Below are 16484 nucleotides of genomic sequence, written 5' to 3'. Positions count from 1 at the left end.
GTACAGTGCGTGTTTCTGGAGATAAAGAGGCATGTGGCATTAGACACGACATACCTTCTAACAAGATGACCCCGCTTTGTCTCTTAAGATTGATTATTTTTGGATTCCAAAAATACAACATACCAGGTTATATACAAGTTTAGCGGCCTAGTGTTTTTGGGCTGTATTTAGAAGATTATTAAGTAGGGATTTTGTGTCAACAGTAAGCATTTCTGTGCTCTTAATACACAGATCATACTGTACGAACACCCCGAGATTAGTTACAGTTATCGCTGTTCTGTAAAATAGTAGCAGAAGACTGCATGTCCATCTAAGGGAGAAGATGGGAATGGAAAGGTCGTTGTAAAGACTTGGTAGCTTTACTGTATGTCCTTTGGCGCTTTTTCTGAAGTCACATGTAGAGAAATCCGAGACACTACACTGGGGGCTTGAACCACTTGTACTGTACAAGAGCAGCTTCTACAGGATCTTCCCTTTCATTCAGAAGTTCCAGGCTTAGCTACAGTGTACATATCTTGTCTGAAAGAATTACAAGGAACATTTTGTTGAGACACGATTGTAGGCTAGCCTTATAGAGACTTTTCACCCCACCCCTCCTCAGCATTCACTGCATAATGCAGACAGACACACATTCGTGTATAAGCTTGAGAATTCTGGAGTGACCGTAGTAAAACTATAATTTTGTGGCTTGGCTTCTCGTTCTTCTTTAAAAAGAATGAACCATTCGGCAGTTACTCATGGTTTGGATTTTGCTGGAGAAAGACATTTAAAACTACAATTAAAAGGGGGATTCAATTCAATTCACGCAGTCGTTTCTCCCATCCGTTAAAAGGTTTTTTAAATGTCTTTGATAATCCTAATAATTCGTTCACACTTCAATTACTTTTTTATAACTCCATAAGCGGCTAATTAAAGAAGATATTTGTAAAGGAAAGAACTGAAGAGTTCAAACCTAGGATATCAGCACATACTGTACATGCTATTGGTTCTGAGATGCTATTGGTTGGACAGGGAAAGTTAAAGCAGACACATACTCAATGTTTTTGTTCTGATAATGCAGTTACTAGTATAACCAGTCGTTAATAATGACATTTGAAACAACTTTGCTATTTTTTTCTTTGAATTCGTAGTGCTTACCCAGAATCTTCATTTGAAAAATCAATATAATTCCATTCCTGAACAGCTAGTTTCACTAATAATGCAAAGGAAAGGTCCTACTAAACATACCATGCAATGAAATTGCTAAAAAGATTTTTAAAAAAAATATTCAGCTGTTTAGACTCATGTGAATTCATGTGAGAAACTTCATTAAAGCAGAACACATTCTGAAATGTCGTCTTCTTTGTGACAACAGTGTTGATTTGCATGAATGTGAAGGGAATCCTGTGGGATTTCCTTTCTTTTCTGCAGTGGAATACTGTAAAAAGGGAAAACATTCCAGCTTAATGATCCCATAGGGTCATCTCCAGGAATTCCTGAAGCTGCCACAGGCTAGGCAATCCCTGTTTCCATAGCTACTGCATCATTAGAATAGCAGCTTTCATTATTCCACTGAAGATTAAAAGGCAAAACAATTATGTGTTTAGCATACTACATTTCTTCTTCATTTGGGATTTTAGAAGAGAATGCACAGAGAACTGCATATTGCTGAGCACTGAATTATTACAAACTACTAATTAAGAGTCCCGTTTGAAGTTATTTATACTACTTTTACAATATTTTTAATTTCTCTTAATTGTATATCAACTTAAAGCAGATTCCGTGTCTCCTTTATAAGAAAGCCACAAATATCTAGCTGTTAGCAGTCATTTGGACTGTGAGTGATGTGGAATTGCAGAGTTGCTGAATTTGTTGTCAGCCAGGTCAAAAGCTCCCTGGCACATCTTCCTATATAGCCACATAACAATAGAGTGAAACAAAGGGCAGAAAATGTAAATATTTCCTGCCACAGAAACAAAAGTATTATGAACAATGAATTATGAGAAATGTCAGAATATCCTGCACTTGTTTGTACAGAAAATAAAAATCAATGTTTTTCCAAAGACCCTGCATGTCGGCAGTAACACAAGATAGAACTCAGCATTTTCCCACTTCTGCAGCTGATACAGCGAGTGTAGCAAGAATACTAAATGATGTAGCAAGAATACTAAAAGAAGCAGCTCCTGCATGTCTTAACCTAAACAATTGACTGGTCTTCTTAAACATATGAGGCCTCAGCTTTCCGCCGGTCTCTGTTTCAGGGATCTTACTTTTGGAAATGTTTAAAAACAGACATACAGTAAGCAGTAGTTTCACTTGGATCAACTACGTTGTAAAATAGTCCTGTAATAACATTTCCGGTATTAACAATCTACCAAAGGGGAAACCTCCAAAACAGTGTGCATTTACTCCCTAATGTATAAATATTTTGTTACATACAGTATATGTACATTATAGTGTATCATTACATATGAACAACAATAAGGTGTAGGGTTAATTATTTAGAACTCAATTCTTGCATGAATAATGCATGCGTCCTACATGTGTTTGCCATAAGGAATGAGATGCATTGTTGGAGTGAGGATTTGTAACGAATGAAGCAGAGACGGGGGTGAAAGTGATAGGCAATATAACACTGTTTAGAGCTAGCACAGTTTGTAGAGTGACAAGAACATGGCAGAGTCTGCAAACTTGAGGGGGCCATTGGACCCCTGTCGCTCATTTCAGCGTTAGTATCTCATGTCTCGGTACATATTGTCCAGTCTTTTCTCCATTGATCCCATGGAATCAGCTTCAATAACATGGCTGCGTAGTTTGTTGCATACACCCACAACTCTTTGGGTATAGGAAAAATACTTTCTAATCTACAAAACATTCAGAGGAGACTTCAGATATTGTACACAGCTTTAGTAATGGACTTCAAAAGTCCAGGTAAAACTCTGCTAGTATCCCCCTGACAGATGGTTTGCAGGTTTTAATTATGTTGATGTAGCATTTGTTGTGTAGATTGAGTACAGAGCAATGTTTCACAGGGAGTAACAATAGTTTTGTGGCATGTTAGACTACAGATAATACAGCTGGACTGTAGCACTCAGACTGCACACTTGTGCTCCTCCTTCTCCTTTCTGAGGTTATACAGAGCAAAAGTCATGGAGGGGGTCTTGCTGATACAGGACTAATGCAGTTGTGTAGAGCAGTTAATAAAGCCTGAAACAAAGGCTTTGCGGATAAACAGGAAACCTTGTGATTAGCTCCTCAAGACAAGTGAAGACCAGGACAGTGTAGCAGGCACCTCTCAGCACACAGTCCTGCAAATAGGGATATTCTTTAACCACTACCTTATCTCAATGTGCACTTTGAAAATATGCTGAGAATATTCACTTATCTGTTTTCTTTATCCAGTAGAAGGTCAAAGGGGAGCTGGAGTCTGAACAGGCAAGCAGGACACACCCTGGATGGGGCACAAACGTCCTCAATCTCGCACAAGGGCCGGTGTTCCTGGAAGGCAGTTAACTTACCGGTATGTATTTGGACTGTGAGAAAAAAACAGAACACCTGGAGGAAACACACATGAACACAGGGAGAACATCCACAGAGGGTACCCCAGGGGCACCAGTGCTGCGAGGAAGCAATGCTAACTGCTGCTCCGCGATGCTGAGAATATATCCATCAAAAAACTAGCAGTTATATTCTTCAAAAGTACATTTACCGGTTCCATAAGTAAAATATTTAGATAGAAATAGTTGAAAAGAGTTAAAGATTTGTAGAGTAAATCTGTGATAATTACACTACCTCACAAAATCGTTTTGTCCATAAAACCTTTTAACCAGCAGAATGAAGTTATTCTGGCAGTTTAGTCCATGACAGTCTACAGGTTTTATCAGCAGCATGTGGAAATTTAGTAATACGACATCAATACCGTGTGAGAGTTCCAATAATTCATTTCATTTATTGCACTTCATATAGTGCTTTTCATTCAAAAGGACTCCAAAGTGCTTTTTAGATATCTGTTCCGCCAGCCCTGAAACACAGAATCCATCTGGGAGATTTCCAGTGTGGGACCATCCATCTATCCATGTTCTAACAGCTTCTTCCAATCAAGTGTCGCAGAAGAGCCAGAGCCTATCCTGGCAAGCAATGGACGCAAGGCCTGATACAACCTGGATGGGACTCCAGTCAATCTCAGGCCACACATAGACACAGACACGCACATGCTCACACTGGGGCCAGTTTTCCCAGAAGCCAATTAACCTACCAGTTTGCCTTCAGAAGCCCACATGAACACAGTGAGAACATACAAACTCCACACAGATAGCACCCCAGGTCCAGAATTAAATCAGGACCCCAGTGCTGTAAGGCAGCAATACAAACCACTGCGCCACTGTGTCACCTCATTGCAGGACTAATTTAGGTAAGTACTGTATTTCAATATTTAATGCATACATATAGTTCACAAAGCAGGAAAGTGCTCCAAGCAGATGTACAAGGAATTTGTGATTAATTGGTTCTAAGACACAATGTAGTACTAATCTTGGGAAAGAGCACATACCTTTTTAAAAATATTTTTGTAAAGCGATTCTGGTATGTTTTTCCAGAATTTACCAATGGATATGATTTGCAAATATTAGTTTTTGCCAAGTTTAGATGTTCAATTTTCATAAACTTACATCTTGACTGATTGTAGATGTTTATTCCTACCGCTTCGCTATGTCCTGAGCTACAGTTATGACTGTGTTTCTTATTTAAAAAATAAAATGTGAAGAATAAAACAGTTACAAAATTGAAAAATAGTTCTCAAAAATTCAACTGAAAAATATTTGATTCTAGACACAGATTAACTGTCTTATGATAAGAAGAGTCCTTTGTATTTGTATGGAACTTTTCAGTACAAATAATCCCAAACTTCTTGATATACAACAAGTCACCCTCTCCTTCCAAAACAGAGATCAGCAGCCCCATTACACATGATCAGAATTTTCAGGTTTATGTACAACACCACAGAAAACCACTGTTTGAAAATTAGTAAAAGGTTTATGAACAGTATTCGTCATACAAAATTATACTGTAGGTATTTGTTGATCTGCAGAATGTGTGTATGTTTGTACATGTGTACACATGCTACATTAGAAAATCTTCAAGAGTAGAGCTTGGACAGGTTTTCAAGCTTCACTTTAATCTGATCTACAAATGTGGTGCTATACAAGCTGAGCAGAGACCATACATTTTGCTTACACATATTCCACGCAGTCAGTTGTAAAAATGTGTAAAAAAAGACACTTTATTATTTTGTGGTGTCAGTCTCAGCTCAGAGCTGCAAACCCTGTCTCTGCACACAGGAGAATGAGGAAGTGTAGAGAGACTCTCTGACCTGTTCACTTTCCAGTCACTTGTCTTTCATAACTCACAAGTATCCCAGCCCTGTGCAGGAGCTTCAGCACCTACTGGAGGAGAGGGATACCATCACTGACAGCACCATGTGCCTGTAGGCACCCGGGAAGTCACTTGGGTCGCTGCTTGGCCAAGAGCCAGGAGAGACCTGGCTGACTAATCCCTACCCTACCCCTGGGGACAGTTGTTGGCCACTGCTTGGGGAATCCTGGTTAAAGTCAGCAAGTGGCATGACCAGGCTCGAACCCGGGAACTTAGAGCTCAGCCTACTCTTGAGCTAGTGCTTTAGCTCATCATTCATGAAGTTAATAATATTCAAATGTGAATGGAAACCACACATTTATAACTTGGTGCATGAATATACATAAAATGAATGGCATTAAATATGTTAAAACATTAATACATTTGTAGACATAAACACTGACAGTCTTCATCTCCAAAAATTGCATTTAGTAATTTAAGAGCAGTGGCACTGTGGCTAAGGATCTGCACCTGTAGCTAAAAAGTTGCAGGTTCAAATCCTGCAGCCGGCACAGGAATCCTACTCCACTGGGCCCCTGAGCAAGGCCCTTAACCCCAACTGCTTTGGGGGTGCCGTATAAATGGCTGACCCTGTGCTCTGCCCCCCAAGCTTCTCTCTCCCTGTCTGTGTGCCTGTGTGTCTCATGGAGAGCAAGCTGGGGTATGTGAAAAGACAAATTCCTAATGCAAGAAATTGTATACGTCTAAAAAAGTGATCTCATCTTATCTTAAGTGTAATGTATTTATTAAACACATAACTGCAAGTGAGGAACCTTTGCTAGTTCATTAAACTAATTAGTTAATAGTTTTCTAGTTCATTAAGATATTTCAGAAAAAGGGTATGGACAATTATTTTAAATATACAGTATATACTGCTCCATGGCTGGAGTTCCATGGCTTTCTATTGATTTTCAAATGAACGTGGTATTTGATATACTTTGTAAATTAGTAAATACCACTGTTGAAGATGGTGAAGAAGGTGAAGGTTTTCTAAGTATTCCATTTTCAAACATGTCAATAAAATTACCAAATTCCAGTTCTGTATTGCTTTTTGTTAAAAATAACATGTATAGTCTTAGCATTGCATTACACTTCTGAATCATCAGTACAATGCTATACCAATACCATACATTTATCAGCATATTTGCGTTGAGTTTAACTTTTTAGGGAGCAGAGAGCCCATCTATCCAGGAGCAGGCTGTGTATTATCAGATTTCAGCATCTGAGATTGAGATCAAACAGAGCATCAAGGAGTTGCAAAGCAGTGCTTGCATTTCAGAATCCACATTTTGCCTCGCATTTAAGCATTAAGAACACACAGATTCTGTCTCCCTCTTCTGTTAGACTCGTGAACTACACAACTACGCATCTGGAAGATTTCCGCAGGCTTTCTGTTCATGGGCATTGCTCTCAAGTGGCGCTCCCGTTTCACCTTCAGACAAGTTATCCCTTGCGCATTTGTTTAGGGTCCACCCAGGCAGACTCAGGAGACAGGCCCGATCAGATTCCTACTCAGAGTCTTTAGATAACCCAGAAGAGACATAGTGCTGTGATAAGTTTTTGTGTGTTCCTGACGTTACGTCTTTCAGAGGAGTGCGCATACACCTGACTTGGATTCGCTATTTGTTCCTGCGACCGACTCCTTCCTGCTGGGATCATTGAGCTCGTCAAACAATCCCGTTTCTATCATTTCCTCCTGCCACGGGATTGAAACTGCCCCAGTGGCAAACCTCTTGAAGAACTTCTTATCCTTGTCGTCAAACTCTATCCCCCGGATTTCGGAGAAGTCTGCAATGTCTCCGATCTCCTTTGCGTACACAACAGAGGGGTCTGGCACAAAGGGTGGGTCAGTGAGCCCAGCTTCCAGACGCTGGAAGACAATAGACTTAAACCATGCGTGCTTCCTTGGATCATCATTTGTCCCTCTGAAGAATAAAATAAATCAAGAATTAATTCACAGATGTTTTGCATTGTTCATTACGAAAGAGATAACGTATTGTCACTTGAAAGAGAAAACGAAAAACTTCACAACTTGTGAATCACGTTCCGAAATTCAGTTTGAGGGTTTTGTGATTGCACCACACATGAAGAGAATCTTCACTAATCTTTACGCCTCTTGACCCACACTGCACTACAGATTACAGAAGTTTCAGAGTCAAGAAATTGCAGCTGATTTAAGATACTTTATAAAATAAATTCCTAACACTTACTGTAAGTATGAGCTGCCAGGCTTGTATTTATAGCATTATAAAGTATACCTACAGGTGTAGTACACCTGGCTTTCTGTAAAACCAGGAGCACTATGATGTCTGAATTCAGCTTATTTAAAATAAAGCTTAGTGCAGAAGGACAGTCATGCATATTTGAGAATGGAGCATGACCACTTTAATTCTTTCAGTGTTTTAAAGTAATTGATAGGTGGGAAATTAAAAAAAATATTCATTGGTTCTAAGAATTGACTTTGTAACAGTGTAGGGCTGCCTTGCTTCAGACACTGGGAGAGAAAGGAGGATGAGGAGTTGCTACTGCTACCTTGGCCTGAGGAAGATTGGAGGCAGAAGGCAAAGATGCCCCCAGTCTTGAAGAGGGGCATGAGAAGAAGGAGGAGAAGTTGCCACCCCCCTGCAAAAGGATGATGCCGAGGTATGACTGTTGGTCCAGTGAGGGGAGCCCTGCTGCAGCTACACCACTACGCCAGAAGGGGGAGCACAGGCTGGAAGAATGAGTGAGAGCGAGTGGCAGCTGCTGCCAGCGTCCACAGTCTATGTCACAGAGAGGGGCTCCCAGCTTCAGGGAAACGGGGTGAGCTGGCCACAGTGAGCATAAGAATAGTTACAAACAAGAGGATGATGCCACTGGCCCATTATGCCCATTTGGTAGTTAGAAGTGAACTGATTCAAGGATCTCTTCCAGCCATTTCTTCAACAACATTGGCCTTCAACAGCATGTCTGCATAGTTTGTTCCAGACTCATACACCCCAACCCTTCAGGTAAAGAAGTGCCTCCTTTTCTAGGTTTAAAAAGCACTTCCATGTAGTTTCCACTTGTAGGCGTAAGCCAGGTGGAAGGTTGACATGCTTCTGGTTGGGGTACCTGGTGCGGCTCTTGGGGATCTCTGTCTTCAAGCTTGGGGACTTCAGATAGTTCCAACTTCAGGTTCTGGCCTTCTCATGTTCCATCAAGGCCTACAGTCATCCTCCTCTTGCTCTAGCCAGGGTAGCAGAAGCAACTCCTCATCCTCAGGAACACAGTGGGAACAAGCTTTCCCATCTTCTCCCACTCCCCTACTCCTCCTTCCCCCATTGCAATATATGTACCTTCTCCCAAGACAAGCTGGTCCAAGACAAGCTGTAAAAAAGTAAGCCCCTCTACATTTTTCCTCATTGCTTTTGTAAGTATTGCCCTATAAAGTTGGAAAAAAAATCAATAACTAAATAGCAAGAGCTACATTCCCCCTCAATACTTTTCAGAGAGTGGGTCAATAGTTGTGCTATTCAATTTGCTTTAGAGGTTAGTGAGTTTTTATTTGAAAACCACATAATCTTCATCTTCTTAAAGAGTAATTTCTTTTTTTATTTTGGCCACATAAAATTTGAAATGCACATATCAGATGGTGGAAGGAAACTTAGCAAAACACCCATTTTGGCTCCAGGGCACATACCTGCATCCTAAGCGGTCCTCAACTTTCTTCATTAGAAACTGTTTGCATATGTCCTTGGTGAGCTCATCAAACTTGGGGTGGTCATACTTCACTTCCTCCTCCAGGGTCCTCCTCTTGACTTCATCCTTGTTAATTTTCTCCTTGAAGTCTTTAAAAGGAGTCCGGCCTGCCACCATCTCATAAATACTGCAGCCTAGGGCAAACCAGTCCACAGAATAGGTGTAATCTTCTTCCTTCAGGATCTCTGGGGCCATATATCCATTGGTGCCAGCCTACTCCATTAAAAATAAAGAGGAAGTTGTGTAAAAATAAAAAAAATAGGGCATTTTATTTGCTGGGTGCCTTTCAGCTTGTGCATCTTTCATTATTGAGGTCTCTGTTCAAGAGATTACTGAGAATTACATACTGTACGTACTGGATGGATACGTTCTGTCATGATAACAAATGTAAAACAGAAGGACCATCAATATAGCTCAGTGGGGTTCTTGTGTAGAGACTGGCCAAGTGTGGCAGAGCTGTGGTACTGTAGTGAATTGGGGATGAACCATGTCACTATAGCTTTGGCAAGCAAGTAGTCTGCTTTGACAAAGCAGAAACAGATATATCTCTTCTCTCTACCTGGGGTTCAGACCCAGCCAAGGACTGCAATGTCCTCACTTTCCACTGCGTGTGGTGTCATTTGGGCTCACTGATTGGTCACATCTGGGGATTGGCAAAAGAGCTCCAATTTCCAACAGTGAATGCATCAGATTCTCCTAAAGGGATTCCTGTCTGTTTGAGCCCATCTTCATCCGTCTAAAGAGAGCAGCACTTCTACAGAAGATGATGCCTCAACGTGCCAAAGGCCTATTAAGGGCCTTATTACTTCACCATGATTCAAATTTATATTTCATCAGAGAAAATATAAATGGTTTTAGGATTTAATTAAAGAAATGTAACTGGTTTGAGTTAGACTAACTACAATAAAGGTCCTGCTTTTACGACTATCTGATTGAAACAGATTTAGGCAATGCCTGCTAAAGAAGATTATGTTCACAAAGCCAGCAATGTCGTACTTGCTTGGCTTGGGCTGTAGGAGAGCATTAGATAATTAGATTAACTGTCAAAACACTGTTTCCTTTTCAGTGTTCTAACCATAATGACACTGTTGGTGAGGGGTGCAGTCTGTTGATTACGTGAATGTGTGAAGCAGAAGTGCTTGTACTTCTATATGTTTATGTTCAATAGCAATTTAATTATCCTGAAGAAAGTAATCTCATGTAATAACATTTACTAAAGCACATTACTGTCGAGCAGCTTCATTCTTTATTTGTGTCGCAGCCCAGAAAACCACAGTAAAGTAGTTCTTCAGGTATGTAATGCTGTGGGAGTATACAGTACATTTGTCAGTTTTAATTTGTATCAATGTACAGTATGGCAGGGCAATACCATTCACCAATGAAATAAAAATTCTAGTTCCTCTAGGGATGGAAAGATGGTATAGTAGGTTTAATCTGTATCCTTTTCCAGTTAACACAAGAGCAGCACAATCAGATTATGTTTTAGCAGTTTTATCTTCAAAATCACAATTTACTGTAAAACAAAAACATTCGGCTTAATCACCAAACTTTATGTTTAGGCTATAGCCTCATTTGAAAATGAAAATATGTAAGGGTGAAATATTGCATTAAATGTAAAATATATATAAGGGCTTAAGCCTATAAATAGAATGAAAAATAAGTAACCACACATCTGTTGTGTAATGAAGAGGCCATTAGTAAGGCCCTCAGTGAGGACAAATCCTTTGGCATTAAGAGTAAAGTAGATTGATACTGATGACTGTTGGAGTGAGTGAAGCCTGCTCTCTACTTACCTTCTGATTGACTGATTTTCCTTCTTTAATTTCCACTGCCAGACCTAAATCAGATAATCTGCACTGGCCGTTGTCATCCAAGAGCACATTTTCTGGTTTCATATCCCTGTACACGATGTTTATGGAGTGAAGGTGCAGCATCCCACAGGTTATCTGGGCTGTGTAGTAGATGGCTCGGTTCATCTCTATGCCTCTCTCTCCGATATTGTAGATGTGGTATTTCAGATCCCCTCCATTCATAAGACTCATCACTAGACACAGGTGGCTCTTGGTTTCATACGCGTACGCCAGTTTGACAATGAAGAGGCTGTTGACTTTCTCCAGAATCTCCTTCTCTAGAAGTGCCATCTTCTCCCCCTTTTTCTTTTTCAGCCTTTTCTTGTCCAGTTTCTTACAGGCATACATTTGCCCAGACACTTTGACCTGAATAGCACAGACCTGCAGAAGAAAGAAAAAGAAACGTGGTCCCAACATCAGGAGTATTTATTTCCTGAAATACAGTAGCCCTTTTATTTCAGGTTACATTATAATTAGTATCTTCTTTCTATGTTTTGGCATTTAACAAAAATCTGTTGTTGCCAATGAGTATCATAAATGGAAATTTCTCCACTACCCAAGGGGATACATTTAGGACTCACTGGCTGTGAAACATGCAATCTGTAGAAAATTTGTCATTTGTAAGAAACATCAGACCAGAATTTCATATTGCAGATAGTGCAAGGTGTATACTACAGCGGATAACAAAGATAGACCATCATTACCTCACCAAAACCACCTTTTCCCAGAATCCTAAACTCATAGAAGTATTTCTCTGTGATGGGCTGGCGTTCAAACACTTTCCACCGCAGAAACCTTTCAAAGAAGGGGCTGTTTTGATATTCGTCAAATGCGTTTCCCTTGAGGAAGTTTCTTGTCTCCTCTTTGGCCTTTTCCATGACTTCTTCAAAATCTTTCTCGGTGACGTTTTTGCACTTCTCGGCCAGCTCTGCACGCAGGTAGGCAATGAAGTTTTTGGAGCCTGGCTTAAGGAAGCTGGTGGTGATGTTTTGGCGGAGGTTGTCTTTGGAGGTGCTCTCTGCCAGATCCCAGTTATTGAGCTCATCCAAGAAATCAATAGCCACCTGGTACTCAGGAACGGTTGCTGTAAACTGCCGGAATAACTTTTTCCCTATGGGTTGCTGCTCACACAGGTTTTCAAAATTAATCTCGGTCTTCTGCCGCAGCTCCACACACTGCTCGGGCTTGGGAAGAGACAGGCTCCTCCGCCTTTTTTGCATCTCCTTTGTGTCACCATCCCCACTTTTCCGGGCTTGCAGGTAAGCAGTGTTGGCTATCAAGTTATCTAGTCCTCCCATGTCACACATTTTGGCTGCTTTTGATTGTACTCTACTTAGCAAGCTAAAATGCACTGTGCTGTATATCTCTGTCAGAGTCCTGGGGCGACTATGCTGATCTGACGCTTGGTGGGAGAGAAAGAGTCGCTTTAGCTCTCAAGTAATCACTCATTTAGTATTAAATACCTCAGAAGGATTTTCGTTAAGTATCTTTAGGTATGCTATTCATGGAAAGGAACTTATAAGAGGTTTCTCCACTAAGGAGCTTTCAACATTCTATGTTTAGTGGGCAGCTGAGCACCAACAAATTTGAATATAGCATAAAAGATAGATTCATTTCTCCAAACATGAACAGAGTGAGATCATAAAAGCACTGGTGGGTTCCTCTGTAAAAGCTGATCATATCTATAGGTCATCCTTGACCATGTTTGTTTGACCACTTTTGGAGATCATATTGATTAAATTAAACCATCTGCACTGTGCTACTAATCCCTGAGCCAAAACCCTAGGGGGTCAAATTCCTTTGTTGTCTTCAAATCTAGATTGCACTAAAATATTTAAGTGCAATCGAGAATATTGATCAATGATTTAAATTGCAGGTGGCATGATGGTACAGTGGTTGGAATGGCAGCCTCACAGCACAGGAGTTCTCAGCTCAATTCTGGGCTGGGGATGCTATCTGCATATGTACTGTATAGTCTATGAACTCCCCGTGTTTGTGTCCATTTGCTCTGCATGCTCCGGTTTCCTCCCACAGTCCAAACATATACTGGGAGGTTAGATGGCTTCTGGTGTGAATGCATGTGTGTATGTCTGCCTGGCAATGGACTGGCGTCCCGTCCAGGGTGTATTTTGCCTTGTGCCCGTTGCTTGCCAGGAAAGACTCCGGCTTTTTCGTGATCCTGAATGAAATTAAGTGGTTAGAAAATGGATGAATTTACAATTGCAGTTAGAAAAACTGAAAAACTTAATCTTAAACAACATTAATCTAAAATAATTACTAAAAATGCACTGCTTGTTTATGACACAAACCTACCATTATTATTTAAAAATATAGAGCACTGGTTTACACTCAAGAATCATATTGAAGACTATTATGATCCATAATGTCATAGAAATAGAGTCTGCAGAACTGATAATTAAAACTCTTTAAACCATATTTTTTTAACAAAACAAATCATTGTGAAATACCTTTTAGCACAAGGCATGCCAAAAGTTCTCTCTGCAATGGTTTATAAAGAACAAGGAAATTCTAAATGCACATAAAACAATGTATATGGAGAAAACTTTTTTAATTGAAATCTACAATGAAGTAAGAGAATTCGAGTGACCTCCCACAGGACTTAATGTAATGAAAATAAAAAATTAAATGCATTTAGTAAATACATTTGTGGGTGGCAAAGTGTCGCAGTGGTTAGCATTTCTGCCTCACAGTGCAGTGGCCCTGGGTTCAATTCAGGACTTGTTGTAGAGTTTGTATGTTCTCCCTGTGTTTTCGTGGGTTTCCTATGGGTGCTCTGGTTTCCTCCCACAGCCAAAAAACGAACTGGTAGGTCATTTAGCTTCTGGAAAAACTGGCCCTCGTGTTTGTGTTGGTGCCCTGTGATGGACTGGTGTCCTGCCCAGGGTGTACCACGCCTTTTGCCCATTGCTGGCCAGGATAGGCTCAAGCTCCCCTGCAACCCTGAATTGGATAAAGTGGTTAGAAAATAGTTGGATGTTCACTTTTGACTGGCTGAATCTTAGATGTAGCAAAGGTGAACCCTAGCTATGAGATTTCAAAATGAGGCACATGGTACAAAACAAACAAACTTTCACTTTTTCAGAATTGTGCGGAAAACAGACAAAAACATACCCAGGGGAGAGAATGATAAAAAAACAGTAAAAATATCTATATCACATGAGTGTAAGAGGCAGCCAGCTTCTATGCACATGCCCAACTGTGGTGGGAATACAGATTAATTTAATCAATTCATTACAATCAGCTTTCAAAATAAACTTGTGTGAACATGGTGAAACATTTGCCTGCCATCCTCCAGGATTTGGATTTCGGCCCTGCCCTTCTCACAATGCCTCCTCACAATGCTGCTTATGCACACAAATCTATCAATTAGAAAACATCATTAAACACTTGGGAAAGAGACAAGGTCAGGGTCATAAGTAATCATGAGAGTCCACATTAAGCATCTACCCAGATGTGTCCCAAACCAATCCATCCAGCTCCCAATCAATAATATCAAGTCTAAACAATCCTACTGTATGCACTGTACTATTTTCTCGTTGGAAATATAAAGACATACATGACAAATGTAGTAAAAAAATAAGCAACCCCCTAAATTTATTACAGATTTGCAGTAGTGACTATTGAAATATGCAGATCAAGCTATGAAAAGTGACCAAAAAACACCAAGAAGTGATTCTGCAGAGGGGTGGTTAAGCTAATTAAATCAGAAGTCTTTCCTCCTTCAAAAATGTTCAATTAGACATGGAGAGGATTGACTGCCTTTGAAAGAAAGTGCTTAACACTGTTATACCTTAACTATGAACTTTTCACTGGAGCTTTTCTGTCCTTTTCAATTATTTCAATATTCTTAACCACTGAATACTTTGATAATCAGAGAGGTATAGTTCATGGGTTATGTTTTCATCACCTATTCATATATTTTTTGTGTTTTATATTTAATATCCAAAGTCATTGTGCATAGCAGAAGGTCAATTTGCACAAAACCATTAGGTACAAAACCATTAGGTATTCCTGCAATTTTATTGTGTGGAACACCTGAGCTCTGGGTATCATCATTCTGCATCAGGGGGTGTCTCAGAGAAATAGGCAGTTCTGCTACAAGAATAGCTACAAATCTGCCTCCATAGTTACTCTGCAATGCAGTGGTGTTCCTCCAAAAATGGCAGTGAAAATGAACAGGCTGCAGCTTGTGAGACCTATATATCTTAGGGTACACATCATCCTTGGTTAGACCGTGTTTTTTTTTTTTTCTTTATTCATCTGTTTGTAACTCCTTTGAGAAGATAATGCACTGTAGCGGTCATACTGGAAGATTGTGAGAACTCCTAACATAACCTAAACACAATACAGCAACAGTCCCTCAACCCGTTAAGAAACACAATCCTGGTTTTCTACCCCTTATAAAACGATAAACCAATGCGAACCTGTTTAACCCTTCTCTTTACGTCCTTAAGCTGTTAATGATTTAAGCAGGCCCTAGAAAACCTGTTCCACTGTATCCTTTGAGACCCCTGCACTACAATCACTGATAACAACAAGGAGAAGAGTCTGTCTGGTTTGCCATGGCTTTCTATTTTTGCTCCTATTGAATCGGAAAGCAGACCACCAATAAAGTTTTATACTTAGTTGCTGAATGGTTGGCAGGCTGACATCAACACAGTGCATTAAGAGCCCTCACTCGAATGATGCCTAATGCATCACTTTTGTTTGTTCCGGACTGTAGTAACAATGAATGCTGTGGGGCTCCCTGATCACTTTAACCCCAGTCTCTGCAATTGCCAGTACTCAACATGACACTGAATTCAATCTAATGAAGGCGCTCACTTGTACAAATAGACCCTGGTTTGAAAATCCACACACGTACACAACCTACATCGGAGTGAAAGGTCCAGGCAACATCAAGGCATCCTTTTATGTTTTAGGTACTGCATCACTTTTCCCAGGTACTATACTCGGTCTTCAAAACAAGAACAGGCTGTACATAATCTTCAGCTGTAAGATACCAATATTCGCCAATGTAACCATAAGGAAATTCTACTCAAAGGCTTGACCTTGATCTTCCCATGAAACATTGGTAGAATAAATTTCTTTAGAATGAGATTGACCGCATTACTTTTATAAACTGTAATAACTCCACATTATCTTGAATAGTACTGACCACAGTGCTTTTTTTAGTCTCAAGGCACTCATTCATTTCATTTGTTATATTTAACCATCTGCTAACTAGGTCTCCTTCTGATCTGTAAAAAACCTAAGCAATGACTAAGTTTGGCCTCGAGTTTGACCATTATATTGTGAATGTAAACTAATGTACACTGCATTAACAATAATTAATGTACTAGTGGGGGTGGAAACATTCACAGTCCTGATGTCTTAGCAGCAAATGATGAATGTGTAACCTTTAGAACTCATGGTACACAATGTGTATTAATGGTGAACTGACATGCACCATGCTTCTCTGTCACAATCCTCTTATGTAACAGTGTCTTTTTTTCTCTGTCCAAA

The 16484-nt window shown here is 40.1% G+C and overlaps 1 protein-coding gene across 1 annotated transcript; it reads right to left on the bottom strand.

Moving 5' to 3' along the window:
- Positions 1-6968: 6968 nt before the first annotated feature.
- grk7a (G protein-coupled receptor kinase 7a) lies at positions 6969-12265 on the bottom strand. Its single transcript, XM_088914434.1, has 4 exons — positions 11663-12265; positions 10902-11339; positions 9050-9321; positions 6969-7313 (listed from the first exon to the last, which is right to left on the bottom strand). The coding sequence occupies exons 1-4, from the start codon at positions 12263-12265 to the stop codon at positions 6974-6976; spliced, it is 1653 nt and encodes a 550-aa protein (XP_088770560.1). The 3' UTR covers positions 6969-6973.
- Between the last annotated feature and the right edge of the window lie 4219 nt (positions 12266-16484).

Source organism: Atractosteus spatula, chromosome 4 (assembly GCF_055471065.1).
Source record: "Atractosteus spatula isolate fAtrSpa1 chromosome 4, fAtrSpa1.hap1, whole genome shotgun sequence".
NCBI lineage: Eukaryota > Metazoa > Chordata > Actinopteri > Semionotiformes > Lepisosteidae > Atractosteus > Atractosteus spatula.
Note: the sequence above shows the minus strand (reverse complement) of the source record. Positions and strands in the feature narration are given on the sequence as shown.

What these genes read in the sequence shown, in the direction of transcription:
- grk7a (XM_088914434.1), bottom strand. Translation starts at nt 12,265, where the DNA reads ATGTGTGACATGGGAGGACTAGATAACTTGATAGCCAACACTGCTTAC. An exon ending in GAAAAGGTGGTTTTGGTGAG is followed by an intron (nt 11,340 to 11,662) that starts GTAATGATGGTC and finishes TTTCTTCTGCAG; the next exon opens with GTCTGTGCTATTCAGGTCAA. An exon ending in GAAAATCAGTCAATCAGAAG is followed by an intron (nt 9,322 to 10,901) that starts GTAAGTAGAGAG and finishes TTAATGGAGTAG; the next exon opens with GCTGGCACCAATGGATATAT.